Source organism: Protomyctophum bolini, assembly GCF_963924005.1.
Source record: "Protomyctophum bolini genome assembly, chromosome: 2".
NCBI classification, from domain to species: Eukaryota; Metazoa; Chordata; class Actinopteri; order Myctophiformes; family Myctophidae; genus Protomyctophum; species Protomyctophum bolini.
The window spans coordinates 22,812,469-22,832,613 of record NC_137863.1 but is presented as its reverse complement, the minus strand read 5'-3'; the positions used below and the strand labels follow the sequence as shown (position 1 = coordinate 22,832,613).

Genomic DNA, 20,145 nt, shown 5'->3' with positions numbered 1-20,145 from the left:
TTGTGTGTGTCCCACTCCCAGCTCCAAGGCGGTGGTGACCCCTGAACCCCCGAGGCCCTCAGGAGCCCAGGGGAGGTCGGACAGGATGTGTGGTTGCACTGAGTCGTGTGTTTCTGAGCTGGACGGGTCAGCCTGGTTCAAGCAACGTTTCGACCCCCATCAGCAACCTCTCCTACACAACTCCAACAAGATGGATGCCAGCGCTCTCAAATGGTGGCTGGTAAGTCTGACGGTTAATTTTCTACAACTGGTGGTGGTATATGGAATATGGCTTCCAGATCAGAGATCAAAACAAATGATCACCTATCAAATAATATTATAGGATTTCACACCAACAAAATGTCTCTGCTTTCTGTTCCCAGACAGCGTTTTAGGTGAAAAAAAGCTATATTCAACGGCCAATAGTTCTAAAGAACGAAACACACTTTTTTCCCCCGAAGAAAGTAGAGACTCTTGAGTTAACAACACACACACACACACACACACACACACACACACACACACACACACACACACACACACACACACACACACACAGTACAGTTATACAACTGTGTTTGACGACCATCTTTTGTCCATGTAATGTCAGCGAGGCCTCACAGGATGACAGTTCAGCTTGCGGTGGCAGTTATAGCCAGCTGATAACTATTATCAGCCCTAGGCAGAGAACCACCACCAACAGCCACTACCATGCAGATTTCCTCTTTGGCATGCCAGTTAAAATACTAGATATAATGCTCTCTATGACTGTAGGCTGTTATTCAGCGTCCGGTTGCCGTGAAACTTTGCACGCACATTCCAGACCTCACCCAAATTGGTAGTGGACTAGTGGTACACTTGTGTACTCTCTGTAGTCATGTGATCAAGACATGTATCTGCCCGAGTTTTTGGATTCCATTCCGATTGACTACGATTGACCTTCAAAGTTTGCATAAGGGGCTGAGGGGCTCGACCGATCGTGAGAAACCTAAACTCCCAGTAGGCCACCTATTCCATGAGAAGCGAGAGGAGACAGAGAGAAAGATTTATCAGGCCATGCCAACAGCTGTTTTTTTTTTCAGAATGTGTCACCTTTTTCCAGCCCTCTTTTTTTTGTTTGCAGTTTGCAGGTCACTTTCATTAAGAAGAGAGAGAGAGAGAAAGGGACAGAGAGAGAGAGTTGCTGTATACTTAATGATGCTAACAGTGTTGTGAAATGCATTAGTAGATTGCATTTAAAAAGGTGCTGACAGCATCAGCTCGCCTATTCTCCCCTGCCAGCTGGCAGCCAGTGAGGACAGACCGGACCAGCCGAGCCCAGACATGCACGATCAATAGATCTGTTTCTGCTTCTTGGACCTGACCACCTCCCCTCCCCTCTTCTCCTCTCCTCTCCTCTCAGGGTCTTCAGCGCAGTGACGGTCAGACTCTGGAGGAAGTGATGTCAAAGCTGTTCCGTGTCATTTCCCCTCCCAGTGTGGACATTAGGCCCCGCCCCTCCCGTTGCCATAGCTGCGCAGTAGTCGGTAACTCTGGCAACCTGAGGCAGTCGGGACATGGTAGCCTGATTAACACACACAACTCTGTTATCAGGTACACACACACACACACACACACACACACACACACACACACACACAAACATACACACACACAAGGGAAACATGGAAGTGATTTTACTGCCGCTGAAGCGAAAACATAGTGAAACTGACTTACATGGCCGGTTAATACTAATATGAGGTTAGGGGACTTACGTGGCCGGTTAAAGGGACACTTCACCCTTTTTGCAAAATAATATATGTTAATGACGTTTAGGAGCTTTAGAACACTTTCCTGGGGGTCTTTATGTGTGTAATATGTGGTTTTAGATATTTTAGATTGTAGCAGTGAGCCTGTTGTCTCTGATGTCATGGACACTGGGCTCACTTCCTTCCTGGACTACATGTTGTCTCAGTAAGACAGCTCTCCCCCCTATCAACAAGGAGGAGCAGTGCACCAAAGAATTATGGGAATTGTAGTCCAGGAAGGTAGTGAGACCACTGTCCATGACAGCAGAGACAACAGGCTCACTGCTACAATCTAAAATATCTAAAACCACATATTACACACACAAATACCCCCAGGAAAGTGATCTAAAGCTTCTAAACGTCATTAACATATATCTTTTTGCAAAAAGGGTGAAGTGTCCCTTTAAGACTGAGGTTAGGATTTAGGGTTAGGGTTAGTACTAGTCGGTCAACGCGACCAACGCCTCGTCGAACGCCGCCGCATTTCTGCGTTTCCCAAAGCTAGTCGGCTCAGGCGAGCCTGCTGGCGTGATTGCATTCGACTGATAAATGACCTACTGATGCTTATCGCTTGATTTTCTAATCTGATAGTTTTTCTGTGCGGCACAGATTGTCACGGTTCGAGTCAGGAGAGAATGTAGGAGCCAAATGCAGGATGAGGCAGAGACAGAGCCCAGAAGGTTGTCTCAAAGTGTTTAATAACGCAACAGGAACTAGGAATACAAAATAAACACTGGTAGCCGATAGGAACACAAGGAAAAATACAATAGAACAAAGCCACAAGGAATATTCAACTATATATGTTGTGAGGAGAAATATTCCTCACAATGTCTATTTATCAAATACCACTATACTTGCGACAGGAGACATTTGGCACTCACGTCACTAGTAGTAAAAAAGTACACGCACGCACACACACACACACACACACACACACACACACACACGCAAACACATACCTCTGTTATCAGAGAGGTACAGACACACACACATCTGTATCACACACATACTACACATACCTCTGTTATCAGAGAGAAACTCGGACACACACACACATGCATCATAGCAAGCTCTCTCTCTCTCTCTCTTTCTCCCTCCCTGTGTCAGGATGAACAAGGCGATAACAGCAGGTTTCGAGCAGGATGTAGGGAACAGAACCACGCATCATTTCCTGTATCCAGAGAGTGCAGTGGACATAGCATCAGGAGTCAGTCTGGTGCTGCTGCCATTTAAACTACGAGACCTGGAGTGGCTCGCTAGTGCCCTCTCTACTGGAGAGATTAAAATGTAAGTTACTCAGACCTGGAGTGGCTCGCTACCACCCTCTCTACTGGAGAGATTAAGATAAAGACATTTCTAAAAATGCAATAATATGGAAACGGACGCTGGCAGTTTTTTTGCATCACTTCCTGCTAGACTGTTTCACTGAGAGTGAAATGGTGACTCATGGGTTAGCGAAGTGCGGCATCTAGCGTAAAACACTAAAAACACACAACACACTTCACTAGGAAAGACCAAGCATCAGACACGAGAACCTTCAGGGTTGTTTATTGAATAGACATGGAGTATGGTCGTTTATGGGCGAGTCGCATGCGAAGCATGGAACGTGCGGCATAAACAGCCATGGCATGGAAGGACGTTAGGGGAGACAGCATGGTCATCTAAGGTCATCGCCACACGCAAGCGTGTAGCGTGCGGCTTAGATAGTCAGGGGCATGAATGACATGGGGGCAACGATGAGAACGTCTAAGGGCATCACTACGCAGAGCGTGTAGCATGCAGCTTAGATGGTCTGGCCGTGGGAGGATGCCATTAGAGGTCATCACTACGCAGAGCGTGTAGCATGCAGCTTAGATGGTCTGGCCGTGGGAAGATGCCATTAGAGGTGCCGGCGTGAACATCTAAGGTCATCACTACACGCGAGCGTGTAGCGTGTGGCTTAGATAGTCAGGGCCACGAATGACATCGGGAGGTGCCGGCGTGATCATCTAAGGTCATCGCCACAAGCAAGCGTGCAGCGTGCGCGCCGTGTGGCTTAGATGGTCAAGAGCACGAGACGTGGGCGATGGTGGGATTGAGGGGTTGTGGACACAGATACTTTGGCTTGGGGGTCGAGGCGTGCGCCGTGCGAAATGTGTAGAAACCCCTCTGGAACCTGCAGAGAAGATAGAGGTAGAAGAGAAAAGGGGAGGGAAGGTGGGTTACTGGAAACTATGCACGCCGCTGTTTTTCAAACTGGGTGATTGGTGAGGTAGGAGTGGTCGCCTGGTTGGAGGTGGGTGAGTGGTTGGCACGGGTGGCACAGGGTGGAGCTGACGGTGGCAGGAGGGTGGTGATTGGTTGTCTTTTGCTTGGTCAAACCTCCCGAACATCAGTTGTTCCAACTCCATTTCAAAACGTAAACAGCGGTGTGTTCTTTGGGAAAAAAAACACATGTGATTGGCAGTGAATGAAACCACACAACTAACAAACTAACTAACTCAACAATTGACTAACCAAAATTATGAAATCACAATATACCAAATCTATATAACATACATTAACCCTGTTGTTTTCATTTTTAGGACTTATATGAGAGTTAAGGACAGAGTTCAGGCTGACAAAGATAAGGTAAAAAATGACCCTGTGCTTTATAGAGCTTACATTTAGGACTGTAGGATTCATTTACACATGCACTGCACTGTGTGTGTGCGTGCGTGCGTGCATGCGTGCGTGCGTGTGCGAGCACATACCATGATTTCGTAAATGTAACTGTAATGCACCTATAATATTTGTGTGTGTGTGTGTGTGTGTGTGTGTGTGTGTGTGTGTTTTTGTGTGTGTGTGTGTTTGTGTGTGTGTGTGTGTGTGTGTGTGTGTGTGTGTGTGTGTGTGTGTGTGTGTGTGTGTGTGTGTGTGTGTGTGTGTGTGTGTGTATAGGTGCTGGTGGTAAACCCAGAGTTCTTTAAATACACTCATGACAACTGGACAGAGCATCACGGGCGATACCCTTCTACTGGACTGCTGGCCATCGTGTTCGCGTTACACATCTGTGACCAGGTGAGGTGACCACTCTATTGTTACACATCTGTGACCAGGTGAGGTGACCACTCTATTGTTACACATCTGTGACCAGGTGAGGTGACCACTCTATTGTTACACATCTGTGACCAGGTGAGGTGACCACTCTACACTGCAAAAACAACCCGTCTTAAACTTAGAAAAAAAAAATCAATTTGAGAGGAAATGGACTCAAAACAAGAGAAATAATCTGCCAGTGCAGTGAGAGAATTATACTTGGTAAGAATTCTTGTAATTAGAAAAAATCTCTAGCCATTAGGGAAGTGGCAAACTCTTTAAATAAGTGATTTAAACTTCATTCAAGCACTGGATTAAGTGAGATAAACTAAAAAATAGCTTGTAAAACTCTTAAAATAATTGATTTAAACCTCATTCAAGCACTGGATTAAGTGAGATAAACTCAAAAATAGCTTGTAAAACTCTTAAAATAAGTGATTTAAACCTCATTCAAGCACTGGATTAAGTGAGATAAACTCAAAAATAGCTTATAAATCTCTTAAAATAAGTGATTTTAACCCCATTCAAGCACGGGATTAAGTGAGATAAACTCAAAACTAGCTTGTAAATCTCTTCAAATAAGTAGTTAACCCTCATCCCAAGCACTGCATCAAGTGAATTTGACTCATAACTAGCTTGTAAATATCTACAAATAAGTAGTTAATCCTCATCACAAGCACTGCATCAAGTGTATTAGACTCATAACTAGCTTGTAAATCTCTTCAAATAAGTGGTTAAAACTCATCCAAAGCACTGCATTAGGTAAAATTTACTCATAAATAGCTATTAAATCTCTTAAAATAAGTGATAAAAACATATTCTAAGCACACATTAATTCAAATGCACTCAACACTAGTTTGGTCGGTTCCTTCTTTCACAGGTAGTTTTACTTAATTGAGGTGAAAAGATCTTAAAACAAAAAGGTGATTATTCTTCATTCTAGGATTGTCATGAGCTAAAATCTTAAAGGAATTCCCAGTAAAGAAATGAAGGCATAATGAACTTTGTCAACATTTATTAAATGTTTAAAGTGCACAAGCGCTTTGCACAGGCCAACACAACATACCAACACTGTATAGTCTACCAACACAACAGTCACAGTACCAACACAGTCTACAAACACAGGCCAATCATTACAGGATCTGCCTTGCCCTTTATGCCGGCTGGCATAGTGCATGTATATTAGAGTAAATTTTAGATTTCCGGGGGATTGCTGGCATACAACATGCAGTCATATGTTAAGTGGCTTAGTCTCAATGGTAACAAGTTAACAACTACCGGTAAATCAGTGAAAGGTCTCTGATAATAGACAATTTGGTAGACAGATCACTGTTATGAATGTTGTCAAAATGCAATAGGCACAGAGCATTACAATATTTCACCCATAGATGTGGGCATTGACTGAGTAACTGACCAGTAAGGATCCACTCTGTAAAGATGCATTTCGTTATCAAACCTCATTTCAAGGACCCCTCTGAGGTCCTGATGAAGGAGATGGTGACAGGACATATGGGTACGGTCTTGACGCCGTCGCCTGATTGAGGTAGCACCAAATTTGTTCCAACCTGAGAAACACAAACAAAAAAGATACATAGACCAATGTAAAAGACTGTCAAAAAGCAAAGAGTATAAGCAAGATAATGGTGTTCACTGATTTCAGTCTGATACAGTATTCTGAATAATTCTATAACAGGCAGTACAGGCACATTCTTAACCACTTAAACTGGACATGGCTTGGCACTGCACTTGGAGCTGGCACGGTTTTCCCATCTACACCAAATCTCTTTGAGAATATTGTTGCTGGGTTCAAGTTAATAACATTTCCATTTAGATATGCAGAGGAACTTACAGGCTTATGGTGGAACACAAAGTTGGACTCCTCGATAGTGTGCTGGTACACTTTTCGCCCAACTTTGTACACTGTTGGCAGAAGCAGTGTCGGTAGCTGGCTCAGGGAAAGTTCCCCCAAACTGTATGGAAGACAATTTTATATCAATATGTGGAATGTATTAATGTGGCATGGCATATCTGTGATTATGTCATTTAGTAACAAAATAAAACACCTGCTAAAATATACATTTGCATAGTCTGATGCACAATATATTACCATGTGTTAATCCATCAAGAGAAGAGGTTAGTTTCCCTTTGCGTCTTGCCAGGTACAGGAACTTTTTTGTCAGGAGTTTTTGGCCCAGCATCTCCATGCAATCTTTAAAAAAAACTAAAATGGAGGAAAACAAAATCAAATGTGTCAGCTGACATACTGATAAAAGATTGTTATAACAATGCAATTGTTATAACATATCGGTATATGCACTCATATGTAAACTTATTTGTAACTTACCATGCCTGGAGTGGATAGATGTGGGAACCCTTGGCCGATCTCCTGCACTTTTCTCCCCTTATTAACGTGGCCTTTTTTGAATAATTGAATACTTAATTAACATTTTGCAGAAAGTACAGCAGTGCAATTGTACAAGAATGTTAAAAGGATAGCACAAAATGTCCTCAGGGCAATTGCAGACAGGTGATTTTTTATGGCAGTTTTGAGGGAAGGGAGTTGCACTTTATTGACGGCCCTTTTTGTGTGTAGTACAACAGGTACATGCGGGCACTGGTCCCCTGAGTATCTTATAGACCAGGCCCATTGCAAGTTGCTGTACTAGCAGAGGTTATGCTATAGGTGTGAGGTGTAGAAGTAGTCCAATTAGTTTATTTTGGGAGGTCTGTAGTAGTTTAGATTGTAATGACGATGTGCTACAGGGTAGTACATCAACGTAAATCTAAACTACTACAGATTACTACACTACCATGAGGCGCATGCATAGGCAAAATTACATTTGATGAGTGCTGCAGCTAGTATCCTCAGTGCATTCCTACTGACCTGTACACTGCCGTTTCCTGCATGTTTTGCTCCACCAGGCTGAGGGGCTGCAAATTGTTTCTCAACCATTCTTAAAGCAATATGGCTTTTTCATCCAATATGGTACTGTAGATTCTATAAAAGAAAATGCACAATATTACCAATGACTAAATGATATGGCTCTAATGCTTCAACAAGCATACTACTTTGTGGCGGTGTCTGCTGTGTGCTCTGTGACCTCAGCCTCTTTCTCAGCCCCTTTATGGTGTTCCGAAGCCTCTGTTCGAGGAATCCAGCGGCTGGGTATTTTCCCCATACTGGGGTGTAACGGATTCCCTGTAAAGAAATGAAAATAATTGGTGAATACAGATGAGGCACATTTTAATTTTTACAGTGTGGCCAGAAGATGTGGCTAGAACAGGGTTTGTCTCTCTTATCTTAACCGACTGATGACACCAGGCATAAAACAGCACAGACGTCCAGTAATGCTGGAAGATGAATTATATTACGTCAAGCTGACTGTTTTAGCATAAATTCTCCTAGAAAAAGTGAATTACTCACGATGCCAATGCTTGAGTCGTTCAATGCAAGCAGGGAATCCCAGAAACAAAGATGTAGCCAGGGCCTTTTTGGTCTGTAAACACAGAAAAACTAAAATTACCAGCAGAGTCAAACTAGATTAAGTAAAACATGTGTCGCACCCCAGTATAATGGCTGTAGCATTGTCTGCAGCAAATAGGGGATCAGCATAAAACTAAAAACACTACTCAAAATGTGTTGTGCAAAGGGGAAAAGTGATTATTTCTAGTAAATATAGGTAAATGTCAGAAAGCAAAACATATGGGGCAACTTGCATGGAAGGTATTGGAATAAGTATTATGTTTCATGCTATTTGCATGCCTTGAACATCACTGCTATGGTAATTTATTCAACTATTTTAACAGCAAATAGCCAACACAGTGGTTGCTAGAAACCACTGAATGCATTTGTTCATTGTTAAGTTAGCACTATGTTTGCTATTTTGACTACCGGAATAAACAACTAATGCTAAAGCTGGGGACATGGTAGTGTTCAGAAACGCATCCTCTCCATATATTTCATAACAGAAATACACATGTCAACCAAACTACTACTTCAACAGAACAGCAAGTTTACATTAAAAAGCTTGCGGAGATCACAATGTCTCATTGACTGGCGTTAGCATGGCGTTAGCATGTTGCTAACGTTAGAGCACTGCAAACTGGTTGCTTGCTTGCTTAAAGGTCCGCTGACATGCCCCGATATTAATATGGGTGGTACAGCACATCACGTGGTCTGACTGAAAACAGTTTGAAACAGTTTGAAACGGGGCTACGGCGCTAGCAACAAGTGGCTATAGGTCAGGCTAGCGTTTTTGACGGTACATTTAGCGTCATATTGGCTATAAATGTAATTGAAAAAAATTATTTTTTCGCCAGAAATGCTTAGTTTGAATGCAATTGAGGTTGGCGTGGGGTTTTTTAGGGGAACTGCAGCACAAGCGCAAATTTTGGACTGGAGTCCCATGTTCCCCCGGTCGCCAACACCCCTGTCTGCCCGCTCTGAGACCTCTCAGCCCCGCAGCGCGACAGTCGCGACTACGGACGGTCTGCTGTTGTCTGGCCGCTGTGAGAGCAGCGCGACTACTGTTCTTTTCCCCTCTCAGCCGCAGGCTGACATGTACACCCTCGCTCTCACTCTGTAATACCGTAGTTAGTTACCACAACATTGTTCAAGTGAACTATAGTGTGTTTATGTTTGTATTCATTGTAATAATAAATATCGCTATGCCGAGGCATAGTCTTGCGGACGAGATCATGAGCCTCTACGGGGGACTGGGCATGTGTGTACACACACAGCATAGCAACTTATGCTACTATTTTGGTGTCACATTTAGCTTGAATACTGGGTGAAAGTCTCATTCAAAAAATTAATTTTTCGCAACATTGTTCAGGTGAACTGTGTGTTTATGCTTGTTCATTGTAATAATCAATATCGCTATGATTATTTTATTTATCGCCGCGTCGCTCCGCATGACAACATACAGTCTAGCCCGTCTCAGATGCAGGCTGCACACACACGGACGGACGGACGTATAGTCTCTGGTCAGGTCCCCGCATTGAACTGGGCATGTGTGTACGCACACACACACACACACACGCAATGGCACGGAATCTGCCTCGGGCGTCTGTAGCTCTCTTCCCCGCTGTCATGCACTATAGCCGTGTGTGTGTGTGTGCGTACACACATGCCCAGTTCAATGCGGGGACCTGACCAGAGACTATACATCCGTCCGTCCGTCCGTGTGTGTGCAGCCTGCATCTGAGACGGGCTAGACTGTATGTTGTCATGCGGAGCGACGCGGCGATAAATAAAATAATCATAGCGATATTGATTATTACAATGAACAAGCATAAACACACAGTTCACCTGAACAATGTTGCGAAAAATTAATTTTTTGAATGAGACTTTCACCCAGTATTCAAGCTAAATGTGACACCAAAATAGTAGCATAAGTTGCTATGCTACCACGGCCACCAAGCCCGGCGAGCCCGCATAGAAGTCGTTGGGGAAAGCTTTCGCCACTCTGACGTCAGAATCATGATAGCATTGTTTGATAGCAGTTATTAGCTCCCGAGGGGCGTGTCAGTTCTCCTTTAAGTTGGTATAGTTACTGGGATAATTAAGCTCCCAGCCTGTGTAGTTTGTAGACAACAACAACAACGTGGTGGTCTGGTGGCATAGACATAAAAATGAACACAAACCTTTTAATGTAATGGCACACTGAAAGTATAATCCTTTTGGTTGTCCTCCTCTCAATGCGTGACTGCAGCACCCCAGCAGCTGGCTTGCTGCGCGCCGTGCGCGGGCTTTTTCTAACGATGCAAACACTTCCTGATAAGTGACGTCACTACTCCCTACGTCAGATGCGCATTGTCCACCCCCCCCCAACCAACCAACCACCACCGCCGCGCGCACGCTCGCACAATATTATGAGCAGTGCATTACTACAACTTAATGTATTATAGGCCTAAATATTTTGACAGGAATTTTCATAGCAATGTCAAAGGGACATTTATTTCAGAGTAAGGTATAGTATATTTATTAGGATTGCAATAATATATTTTTTTATTGTTTACAGTTGCGAGTGTGACCCATAATTTGGAGGTATTGTAATATGGAACTATGGTAAGAAAAATATTATACACAAAAAAAATGACCTGTAAAAATACAGTATACAGTTTTTGGGTTTAATTGTCTCCTCTCCACCAGGCCGAAGGCATGGGGAGAGAGTATGTTTTGCACTCCGTCCTTCCGTCTGTGTGTACAGCTAATATCCGGCACCGTTGGCGCGGCCGATGCTAAACTTTCCACACACACTCCCTGGATTCCAACGACGAACCTCTGCCCCAATTTTTCCACAACGGCCTGTTATAGCGCCACCATGAGGCCGACTTTTGCAAAACACATTTATTTATATTACTCGTACATATTGTATCCATACATCACGCAAATCAGTATACACCATCTCTATAGTCATGAGATCAACACAGACCACTCCGTGATCCCATATTCCATCGCCATTGGCTAAGATTGCCTTCTAAAGTTCTGCAGATTTGTCCGTTTTGAACAAAATGCCTCAAATCATGAACAGTGTGCGATTTCCGTGAACTTATGCATGCACATTACCACTAGGCAGAGGAAGAAATGCGACTTAAAAAAGCGGACTCATGGTGGCGCTATAACAGACCAATTCATGTTCTTACCTATAATTGCACCGATCTGTGTACAACTTTGCATGCTCACTCCCTAAAGGCCAAGACAAAACCTTTGCCCTGCATTTCCAACATCTGCCTGTTGTTGCGCCACCATGAGGCCAATTTCTGCAGAACTTAAACGCTTACTTTAAATTACTCGGGAGAGCGTCTGCTAAATGCCTAAATTGTAAATTTGTCAATTGCTATTATCCTGGTTACTGTCAATTTTTATATTTTACATTCTTATGAAGTATTTAATCAATCAGTCAATCAATCAATGAATAAAAATAATAATATACATGTTGGGTACAAAAATAACCAAAAAGAACCCCGTATTTTATAACCCTTGGGTTGGGTAGATGAAAATATGTGGACCCTCTTGGTTTGCACAAATAACCCAAAAAATAACCTAGCCTACCTGGGGTTTAAGTGGTTCAAATTATTTCAATTGTAGCCTATAATACCAGTAACTCATTTTGACCAACTGGAACCTTAGGACCCCTGGGGGGTCCCCGAACCCCACATTGAGATCCACTGACATGTTATATTTAGATAAACTTTCCTGTTATGGGATGATTTCAATTTGCTATCCTTTATTCCATGTACTCTGATCTTGCACTTTGAAAGCCAATCAGCAGTGAATTACATATGAATAAAGGTCCTTTCAGAGGGGGAGCGTGTGATGCAGGCGTTGTCACCCGGATCAACTCCAAGTCTGCTCATGAGGGGCAAGGGACGCGTAGCATCAAAATAAAGCTCAAACAATCCAGGCCGGTCTATGCAGACGTGTGCACGAAATGAGCATGAATGTGACAATTTCACAGGGCTGTGCCTCTCATTGAATATGTATCACTATAGGCACGTCAGTCGCTGCCCTTCTGAAAAGGCCTTAAATGTGATGTTTGGAAACATTTCAATATGTAATGTGAAAGCAGTTATTTGGTAGTCTTAAAATAAGTATTTACTACTACAAATTGTCTTAAAAGTCACACTGTGCCTGCAATCTTGTCTCAGATAGTAATTTTAGCTTGATGTACATGTACAATTATTTGATTGAAGATGTAATAACTTAGTAAGAGAAAAAAGAAATATAATCTAAAAACAAGATTAGTCATCTTATACATTTTTCTCTTGTTTAGTATATCATTATTAAAACAAGATCAATAATCTAGCATGGCTAGATATAAGTTGGCAATTCTTGCTAAGATCTTTTTTTTTTGCAGTGTATTGTTACACATCTGTGACCAGGTGAGGTGACCTGGTCATACAGGTGACTAAACCATACAACATAGCTGTCTGTCTCTAAACCATACAACATAGATGTCTGTCTCTAAACCATACAACGTAGCTGTCTGTCTCTAAACCATACAACATAGATGTCTGTCTCTAAACCATACAACATACCGTAGCTGTCTGTCTATAAATCATACAACATAGCTGTCTGTCTCTAAACCATACAACATAGCTCTCTGTCTATAAACCTTATAACATAGCTGGTCTCACCACCGTCTTGTACGCCTTCCCTTTCATTATTGCTGCTGATACTTTCCTATTACACATCACACCTGACACTTTTATACGTTCCAACCTGCTTGCACTTGTTTCTTCACCTTTTTTCCACACTCTCCATTGCTCTGGAATGTTGTACCCTAAGTACTTAAAGTCATCCACCTTCTTCGCCTCTACTCCCAAACCTCACTGTTCCACTTGGGTTCCTCTCATTCACACACATGAATTCTGTCTCGCTGTGACTAACCTTCATTCCTCTCCGTTCCAGGACCTCTCTAGTTTTCCGTCTACCTACTCACTTTCTTTGTTGCCGTGTATAAAAGTTTTGTCAACAAATAGATGCAACAGAAATTCAAATAGATTTTTAATAAACACACAAAATGTATTAATCTTGTAGTGGCATTTGTTTTCCAAAAATAATATTTCCAATTTTTCCAATAGCCACATTCACCAGTTTGAAGCAGGCTTGTAATGACACGTAACTACAGGTGGGCACACTGTATTTGCACATCCAAAGGCAGAAATTGGACCACAGTACTCACAGACAGACTCCACGAGGCAGCGCAGATGATGGTAATGGAGTTTAGTGAAGAATGCAGCAGTACAGAAAATGCACACAAAAACGAAATAAAAGTATAGCCCTTTCCTTGCACAAATACAGATTGTCTTCTGTTATCTTGTCTGATAGTGGTACAGGTTCTAATAACAGGAGGAGGCGCATAACCACACCAATTAACCTCCTCAGCTGCAATCATAAAACATTAAGTACAACTTTAGGGGGCACTCTTTACCAACTGCAAACAGTTATATCTAAGAATAAAGCTGCTCACCAACATTAAACTTAAATGCAATAATAAGGCAATAATGAAATACAACAAAAATATGAATTACACATTGTAACCACTTTGGCTCTTAAAAATCTGATTCACGTGCGTGCAGGTATCAGTGTTTGGCTACGGGGCTGACAGCGAGGGGAACTGGCACCACTATTGGGAGGAGAACCGCTACGCCGGAGCCTTCCGGAAGACGGGAGTCCACAGCGCCGACTTTGAGACCGAGGTCATCCACCGTCTGGCCAAGGAGGGCAAGATCCACCTGTATCCAAGACTGTAGTCTGACTGACCGAGGGACGGACAACAGACAGACAGCTTGACTGACTGAATAATCTGAATGTGGATGGAGCCAGGCGCCTGTGGGAGGAGTCAAACCTGGTTGCTCTGTATTTTGCTCAATGGCACCATGGATGGGATTTTAACCGGTGCCTCAATGGCACCATGGTGCTCAATGGCACCATGGTGGATGGGATTTGAACCGGTGCCTCTTGAACCACTATACCAGTGTTTTTATTGTTTATTTCAAGACCACGGACGCCCGCCCCATAACTCTATTGTTTATTTCAAGGCCACGGACACCCGCCCCATAACTCTTGAGAGCGTACAAATGTTGTACGCTCTCAGAGTCACAGAGTGGTAAGGGTCCATTTGATTGCTGACTATGAATCATTTACCTGGGGACCCTCTAGAACCCCTGCAAGGACCCCTCACCCTGGGGGGCCCCACGTCACCAGAACCACTACGCTATTTACCACATCCACGGCCTTATTAATTATCCAGACTGCACATTCTACACTGACCAATCATGGCTCATATAGCGTCAGTCTACAGCCAATCAGTGAGTGCTGGAATGAAGCTGTGAAGGAGAAAACCACAGATTTGTTTTTTATTTTATACCGTATATTATATACTGTTGTGTATCATTTTATTAGGGATGCACCCATATATCGGCCGAGTATCTGTATCGGCTGATATTTGCCTTGTTGACTGCCACGGGCATTAGGGGTGGGGGATAAAATTGATTCACTCACCATATCGCAAACTTTAATGCCACGATTTATTTTTATAGATTTTAAAGTTCAGAATCGATTTCTCAATTATTTTATCTCAGAAACTGATGGCTGCATTAAGGGCATGATTCAACTTTTCATGGTTAACTTTGTATTATTTATAATTGTTTTAAAATGTTCTATAGTATTAAAAAAAAAAAAAAATCGTAAAATCACAACAATCAGTGAATCACAAAATCACAATAATTAATAATCGCAATATAAATGGAATCGGTACCCTAGGTATGGATATCGTATGGAATCAGGAGGTGAGTGAACCCCTAATGGGTTCTGTAAGTTCACAGATGACAGCAGCTCCGACAGCAACTCAACATTTTTTTTATATAGCACATTTCCAACAACTGAGGTCAAACCAAAGTGCTACGTACAAATTAAGATGCAAACAAACAAGATTTTCTTTTTTTTAAAATATAATAATGAAGATTTATTCCCTGCCACAAAGGTGAGAATGAATATCAATGCAAACAAAATAAACAAATATCCGCTATCAGCCAAATTGTTCTTTTTAAACATCGGTATCGACCCAGAATTTCTACATCGGTGCATCCCTACTTTTTAGTTATAGTTTTGTTGTTTCGTTTGTTGTTTTGTATGCGAATGAAAAACAGGTCAACACAATAGAAGCACTTTTTCCGCCAGAGGAAGTATCCATGATGCACTCAGCCTGAGGCCTGCTCCCCTATCACTCTGTTTATCAGAGACAGAGCCTGGAATCTGATTACACTGTCTCAAAACATCAGGTCACGGGGACCAGCAGTGGTCCAAATGGACACTTACGGGTCTGCAACTCAGAGAGTGCAGAGTTAAATAAGCACTGAAGGATTATGCAGTGTAGACAGGGGTTCCAGTATAGTTAAGTTCAAGGACCCCCAGATTTATATGCATTATTAGACCCCCGTTTAATACAATGCAGAATAAAGAGAGGAAGGAGCACAAAATCCCTAGCAAGGTGCTCGTTGGTACAAATGGATGACAAAATTAAATGGCAAAAAAGGGAAGAGACCAAGGCACTCTTGATAACACCCCGCCTCTTCTGGGACCCAATCTGCACAGTTAAATCCTCAGCATCAATTAAACTCAAGGAGTGTACAAATGGGACTGTACACTCTCCAAGTACGGGTCTATTATTTGGAGTTCCGCTGGTCCCTGGACTCTATGTTGAGAAACAGTTCTCCATCTATCAAGACTCTTTATCAGACAAACGGCCTGTGATCTGATAGAAGAGGAAGTGAGCTGAGCCTTGCCTGCAATCAAAGCCAGCCTGGTGGTGCCTTATCAGCCTCATCTGTCCTACCACAGACAAAAGACAAGCAGAATGTATGTCATTTATAGGCTCTTTACTCTTAGGTCAAAAGGGTCGTCTGTTTTTTTTTAAGTTGCTTGATTCAATATTTAGATATTTGATGTTCATGTGATTATCACCCTCTTGTGTAACCCCATTCAACTTCAAAACACCATGTTAACCATGTTAAACTCTTTGGAAACACTCTGGTGACTGATGTTATGGATGGATGGATGGAAATAAAAAGTAAGTGAAAAATAAACACAAAATTAGTTTGTGTTTATTTTCACTTACTTTTTAATCATCACCAGAAGGATGGACGTGTGTTTTCGAGTCAAAAACAAGATGAACATGAAAAGAGAAGTGCTGCAGGGACCAGTCAGTGGCTCGTGTAGATGAAGAGAAGCACTGCAGGGACCAGTCAGTGGCTTGTATAGATGAAGAGAAGCACTGCAGGGACCAGTCAGTGGCTTGTATAGATGAAGAGAAGCGCTGCAGGGACCAGTCAGTGGCTCGTATAGATAAAGAGAAGCGCTGCAGGGACCAGTCAGTGGCTCGTGTAGATAAAGAGAAGCGCTGCAGGGACCAGTCAGTGGCTCGTATAGATAAAGAGAAGCGCTGCAGGGACCAGTCAGTGGCTTGTATAGATAAAGAGAAGTGCTGCAGGGACCAGTCAGTGGCTCGTATAGATAAAGAGAAGCGCTGCAGGGACCAGTCAGTGGCTTGTATAGATGAAGAGAAGTGCTGCAGGGACCAGTCAGTGGCTTGTATAGATAAAGAGAAGTGCTGCAGGGACCAGTCAGTGGCTCGTATAGATAAAGAGAAGCGCTGCAGGGACCAGTCAGTGGCTTGTATAGATGAAGAGAAGTGCTGCAGGGACCAGTCAGTGGCTCGTATAGATAAAGAGAAGCGCTGCAGGGACCAGTCAGTGGCTCGTATAGATAAAGAGAAGCGCTGCAGGGACCAGTCAGTGGCTCGTATAGATGAAGAGAAGCACTGCAGGGACCAGTCAGTGGCTCGTATAGATAGTGCTCTTTGGTGGTAGAGGTGGACCAAAAAGGCTTTTCAAAGAAGTACTGCTTAACTCAGAGTTAAGAGTCTGCCTGTCATGCTTGAGACAGTTGCTCTAAATACATCCTTGTATTGTGTTATCAAAGACGGAGAGCCTTGGAATAATTTTCTAAGCAGTCTGCGGTCCACAGACCAGTAAGCAGCTAAGCAGTACTTCTTTGAAAACCCTTATTTGTTCATGTTTAACATGTTTGATGTTTGAAGTTGAATGGTCTTACATAAGAGGGGGGCGTGTCTGATAAAATGAATATCAAAATATCAAACTTTTGAATAAAGCAGCGTAATAACTGTCTGGGGTGCACACAAAAGTAGACGTTAAAATGACCCCAGAGTACAACAACAGCAGGTTACATGTTGATGCTTCACTACTCAGACAGTGTTTGTCTATAAAAAACAAAACAAAAAAGTGTCAATGTACTCTTAGTCTGTCAATTTACCCTATTTCAAATATCCACCCAGTAAAGGTTTAGAGGAGGAGGCTGTCATCATAACCACTTAAACACTATATCATTTGTTGTACATGATAAGCTTGTAGATCTGTTATGTTTGCCAAATGTTCTCCTAATTTTGCCAAATGTTTGCCTGTTTTGCCAAAATAATGTCCTATTACGACATGCTCAGAATAGGGGTGTCCTATTACGACATACTCAAGAATAGTGGTTACAAATGTCAGCTCCCTCTTTCTGACATTTCAGAAATTGTTTCAGAAATATTTTTTGGAATTTCTTCTAAGCAGCAAGCTAGATGGGAATGGAATAATATTGTTTATACGGTATACCAGTGGTTCTCAACCTTTTCAGGCCGGAACCACCCAAAATAATCCTATGTGAACTGGGGACCCCCCACCCTGACAAGCACTTAGAATTGTAGTCATTACATTTAGTTCCACTCGGTTCCACAGATAAATATTGTGAAAATAGCTACAAGCTAAATCTACAAGCTCACAGTCGTGACCTTGTAGATCAGCTATTTTAACCTTAGATTATTTGACAATTCAAATTGTATTTGGTCAATGTCTGGCCCGTTTTTATAGTATACCGGTAGTATGTTGATTACTCTTGATGCAGTAATGGTCTTTTTTTCATTTCATTTATTAGGTCTTGAAAGTCCTTAAAGCGTCACTTTTCTGTCACCTGGGGACCCCTAAAAAATCATGTGGGAAGTGGGACTCCCTCACTGGTTGAGAATCACTGGCTTTTATACAATAATAGGACGTAGTTACGCAAATCAAATAGAAGGAGGGGGAAGCGATACATCTGCTTTATTTTGTGTATTAATTTCTAGGCTTCCGACTGTTAGGAGAAAGGCTTCCGATGTACAGACTGTTAGGAGATGTACAGACTGTTAGGAGAAAGGCTTCCGATGTACAGACTGTTAGGAGAAAGGCTTCCGATGTACAGACTGTTAGGAGAAAGGCTTCCGATGTACAGACTGTTAGATGTACAAACTGTTAGGAGAAAGCGTTTAGGAGCTGTGTGAGACAACAGTCCCGACGCACCGACGTGTGGTAAGATGTATTTTGAACCTTGTAATAGTCGACGTGGCTCTGTTGACAGAACTGTACTCTCAGTAGGACAGAGCGTAGGCCTTGTTCACACTCCAGTCAAAATCCCATTAGTTTCTCAAAACCTGATCTTTAGGACTGACTGGCCACTCTGTTATTTGCAAGTGATCGAGACAGAATGGTGTACTATTTTTGTCGAGCGACGCAGTCATACGACGAAGTATATAAATCAGGCTTCATTGTCCAACATGTCCAGACTGGGACACATCTTTAGAAATGTGCAGAGAGGTTTGGGCCGACAGTGTGAACAGAGCCAGCAAGGTTTGCTGTCTGACTGTATTTCCTCTGGAGAAATGTGAATGTAAACAAATCATTTGCTGTTCCTCAGTCACATGTGGTTGCTGTCAGGCAGAAACCTTGTATCTCCATATTTCAACTTTTTATGTTTTTTTTATCTTCTCCCATAAATTATTTCCCAAAAGTGTCGCACAAAAGTAGTGAAAATAGCAGATTTACAAACGCTGTGAGCATGTAGAACGGCTGTTTTCACTATTTTATTTCTTTTTTTTTAAGATAACGCTAAAAAAAGCAATGGTTTTGGACATGCAAGGTTTCCACCTGGACAGCGATGATGCTGTGACTGCCACTCAGTCACATGTAGTGACTCTGTAGCCTTTGAACTGTGTTGTTTTGATGCATGTGACCACTGACACGCACACACTTCATGCTGATGTGTTCACAAGGTTTCAGTCATTCTAAAGGGCTGGACCAACTTTGAAAGTATCTTTGGAAGTATGTGATCTTACAAAGCTTGTAGATCGACTATTTCATATACATCACACTTAATCCAAACAAACAAGAGCAGGACAGGACCAATCAAATCATACAAACGTACAGTATGTATACCATTACAGTATGATATCATTGTATTAAGAATACATTATGGATGGGTATATCCGGGGGATGTAGAGATAAAACTCCTGCAGAGCTCTGGGTTTGTCTCTGGCAGAGCTGGCAGTGGTGGACTGATAGACTGTACTTAAGTACAATTCTTTGAGTGTCTGTACTTTACTTGAGTTGTTTTGAAAACGTATTACTTTCACTCCACTACATTTCAAAGACAAATATTGTACTTTACTTTTCCCTATTTCAAATAAGTGAAAAACAGCAGATCTACAAGCTCACAACGTGCCATGATGTGATGCGTTGCAAGCTTGTGTTCTGCTATTTTCTTATATTTTATTACCGTATTATTATTGATGTTTTTTCATTTTTACATTTCTGGAAAATCTTTTAATTTTGGGGGAAAATGTGTAATTATTTTTAATGCAGTGATGCACTGGCATTAAAAATACATTGTACTATGTAATGTGTACTTTTGAAGTACTCCAGTAAATTTCACCAGAGCAACTTT

General features: G+C 42.3%; 1 protein-coding gene and 1 long non-coding RNA gene across 7 annotated transcripts in view; one reads left to right on the top strand and one right to left on the bottom strand.

Annotated features, from left to right (window-relative positions):
* Positions 1-20,145, top strand: part of st3gal8 (ST3 beta-galactoside alpha-2,3-sialyltransferase 8) — a 26,829-nt gene extending 6,684 nt beyond the window's left edge. Inside the window, exons 4-10 of one of the 5 annotated variants that reach the window (XR_013965655.1) lie at positions 22-220; positions 1,382-1,572; positions 2,874-3,053; positions 4,331-4,376; positions 4,686-4,805; positions 13,911-18,582; positions 18,689-20,145. Coding sequence is in view for 2 of the 5 variants with exons in the window: in XM_080787650.1 (XP_080643776.1) it covers positions 22-220; positions 1,382-1,572; positions 2,874-3,053; positions 4,331-4,376; positions 4,686-4,805; positions 13,911-14,084 (910 nt within the window). In the remaining 3 variants the exon portion in view is untranslated. Of the gene's footprint in view, positions 1-21; positions 221-1,381; positions 1,573-2,873; positions 3,054-4,330; positions 4,377-4,685; positions 4,925-12,715; positions 12,810-13,412 lie in introns of those variants that run through there. The other 4 variants (XR_013965656.1, XR_013965657.1, XM_080787650.1 and 1 more) reach the window with 4 other exon arrangements.
* Positions 5,882-10,530, bottom strand: LOC308332110. 2 transcript variants are annotated; one of them, XR_013965667.1, is made up of 8 exons: positions 10,470-10,530; positions 8,248-8,320; positions 7,925-8,022; positions 7,708-7,821; positions 7,168-7,238; positions 6,931-7,044; positions 6,673-6,793; positions 5,882-6,388 (listed from the first exon to the last, which is right to left on the bottom strand). It is a non-coding gene; the product is annotated as an uncharacterized lncRNA (long non-coding RNA). The 2 variants fall into 2 exon arrangements; XR_013965668.1 differs by having other exon boundaries at positions 5,883-6,388; positions 7,708-8,022.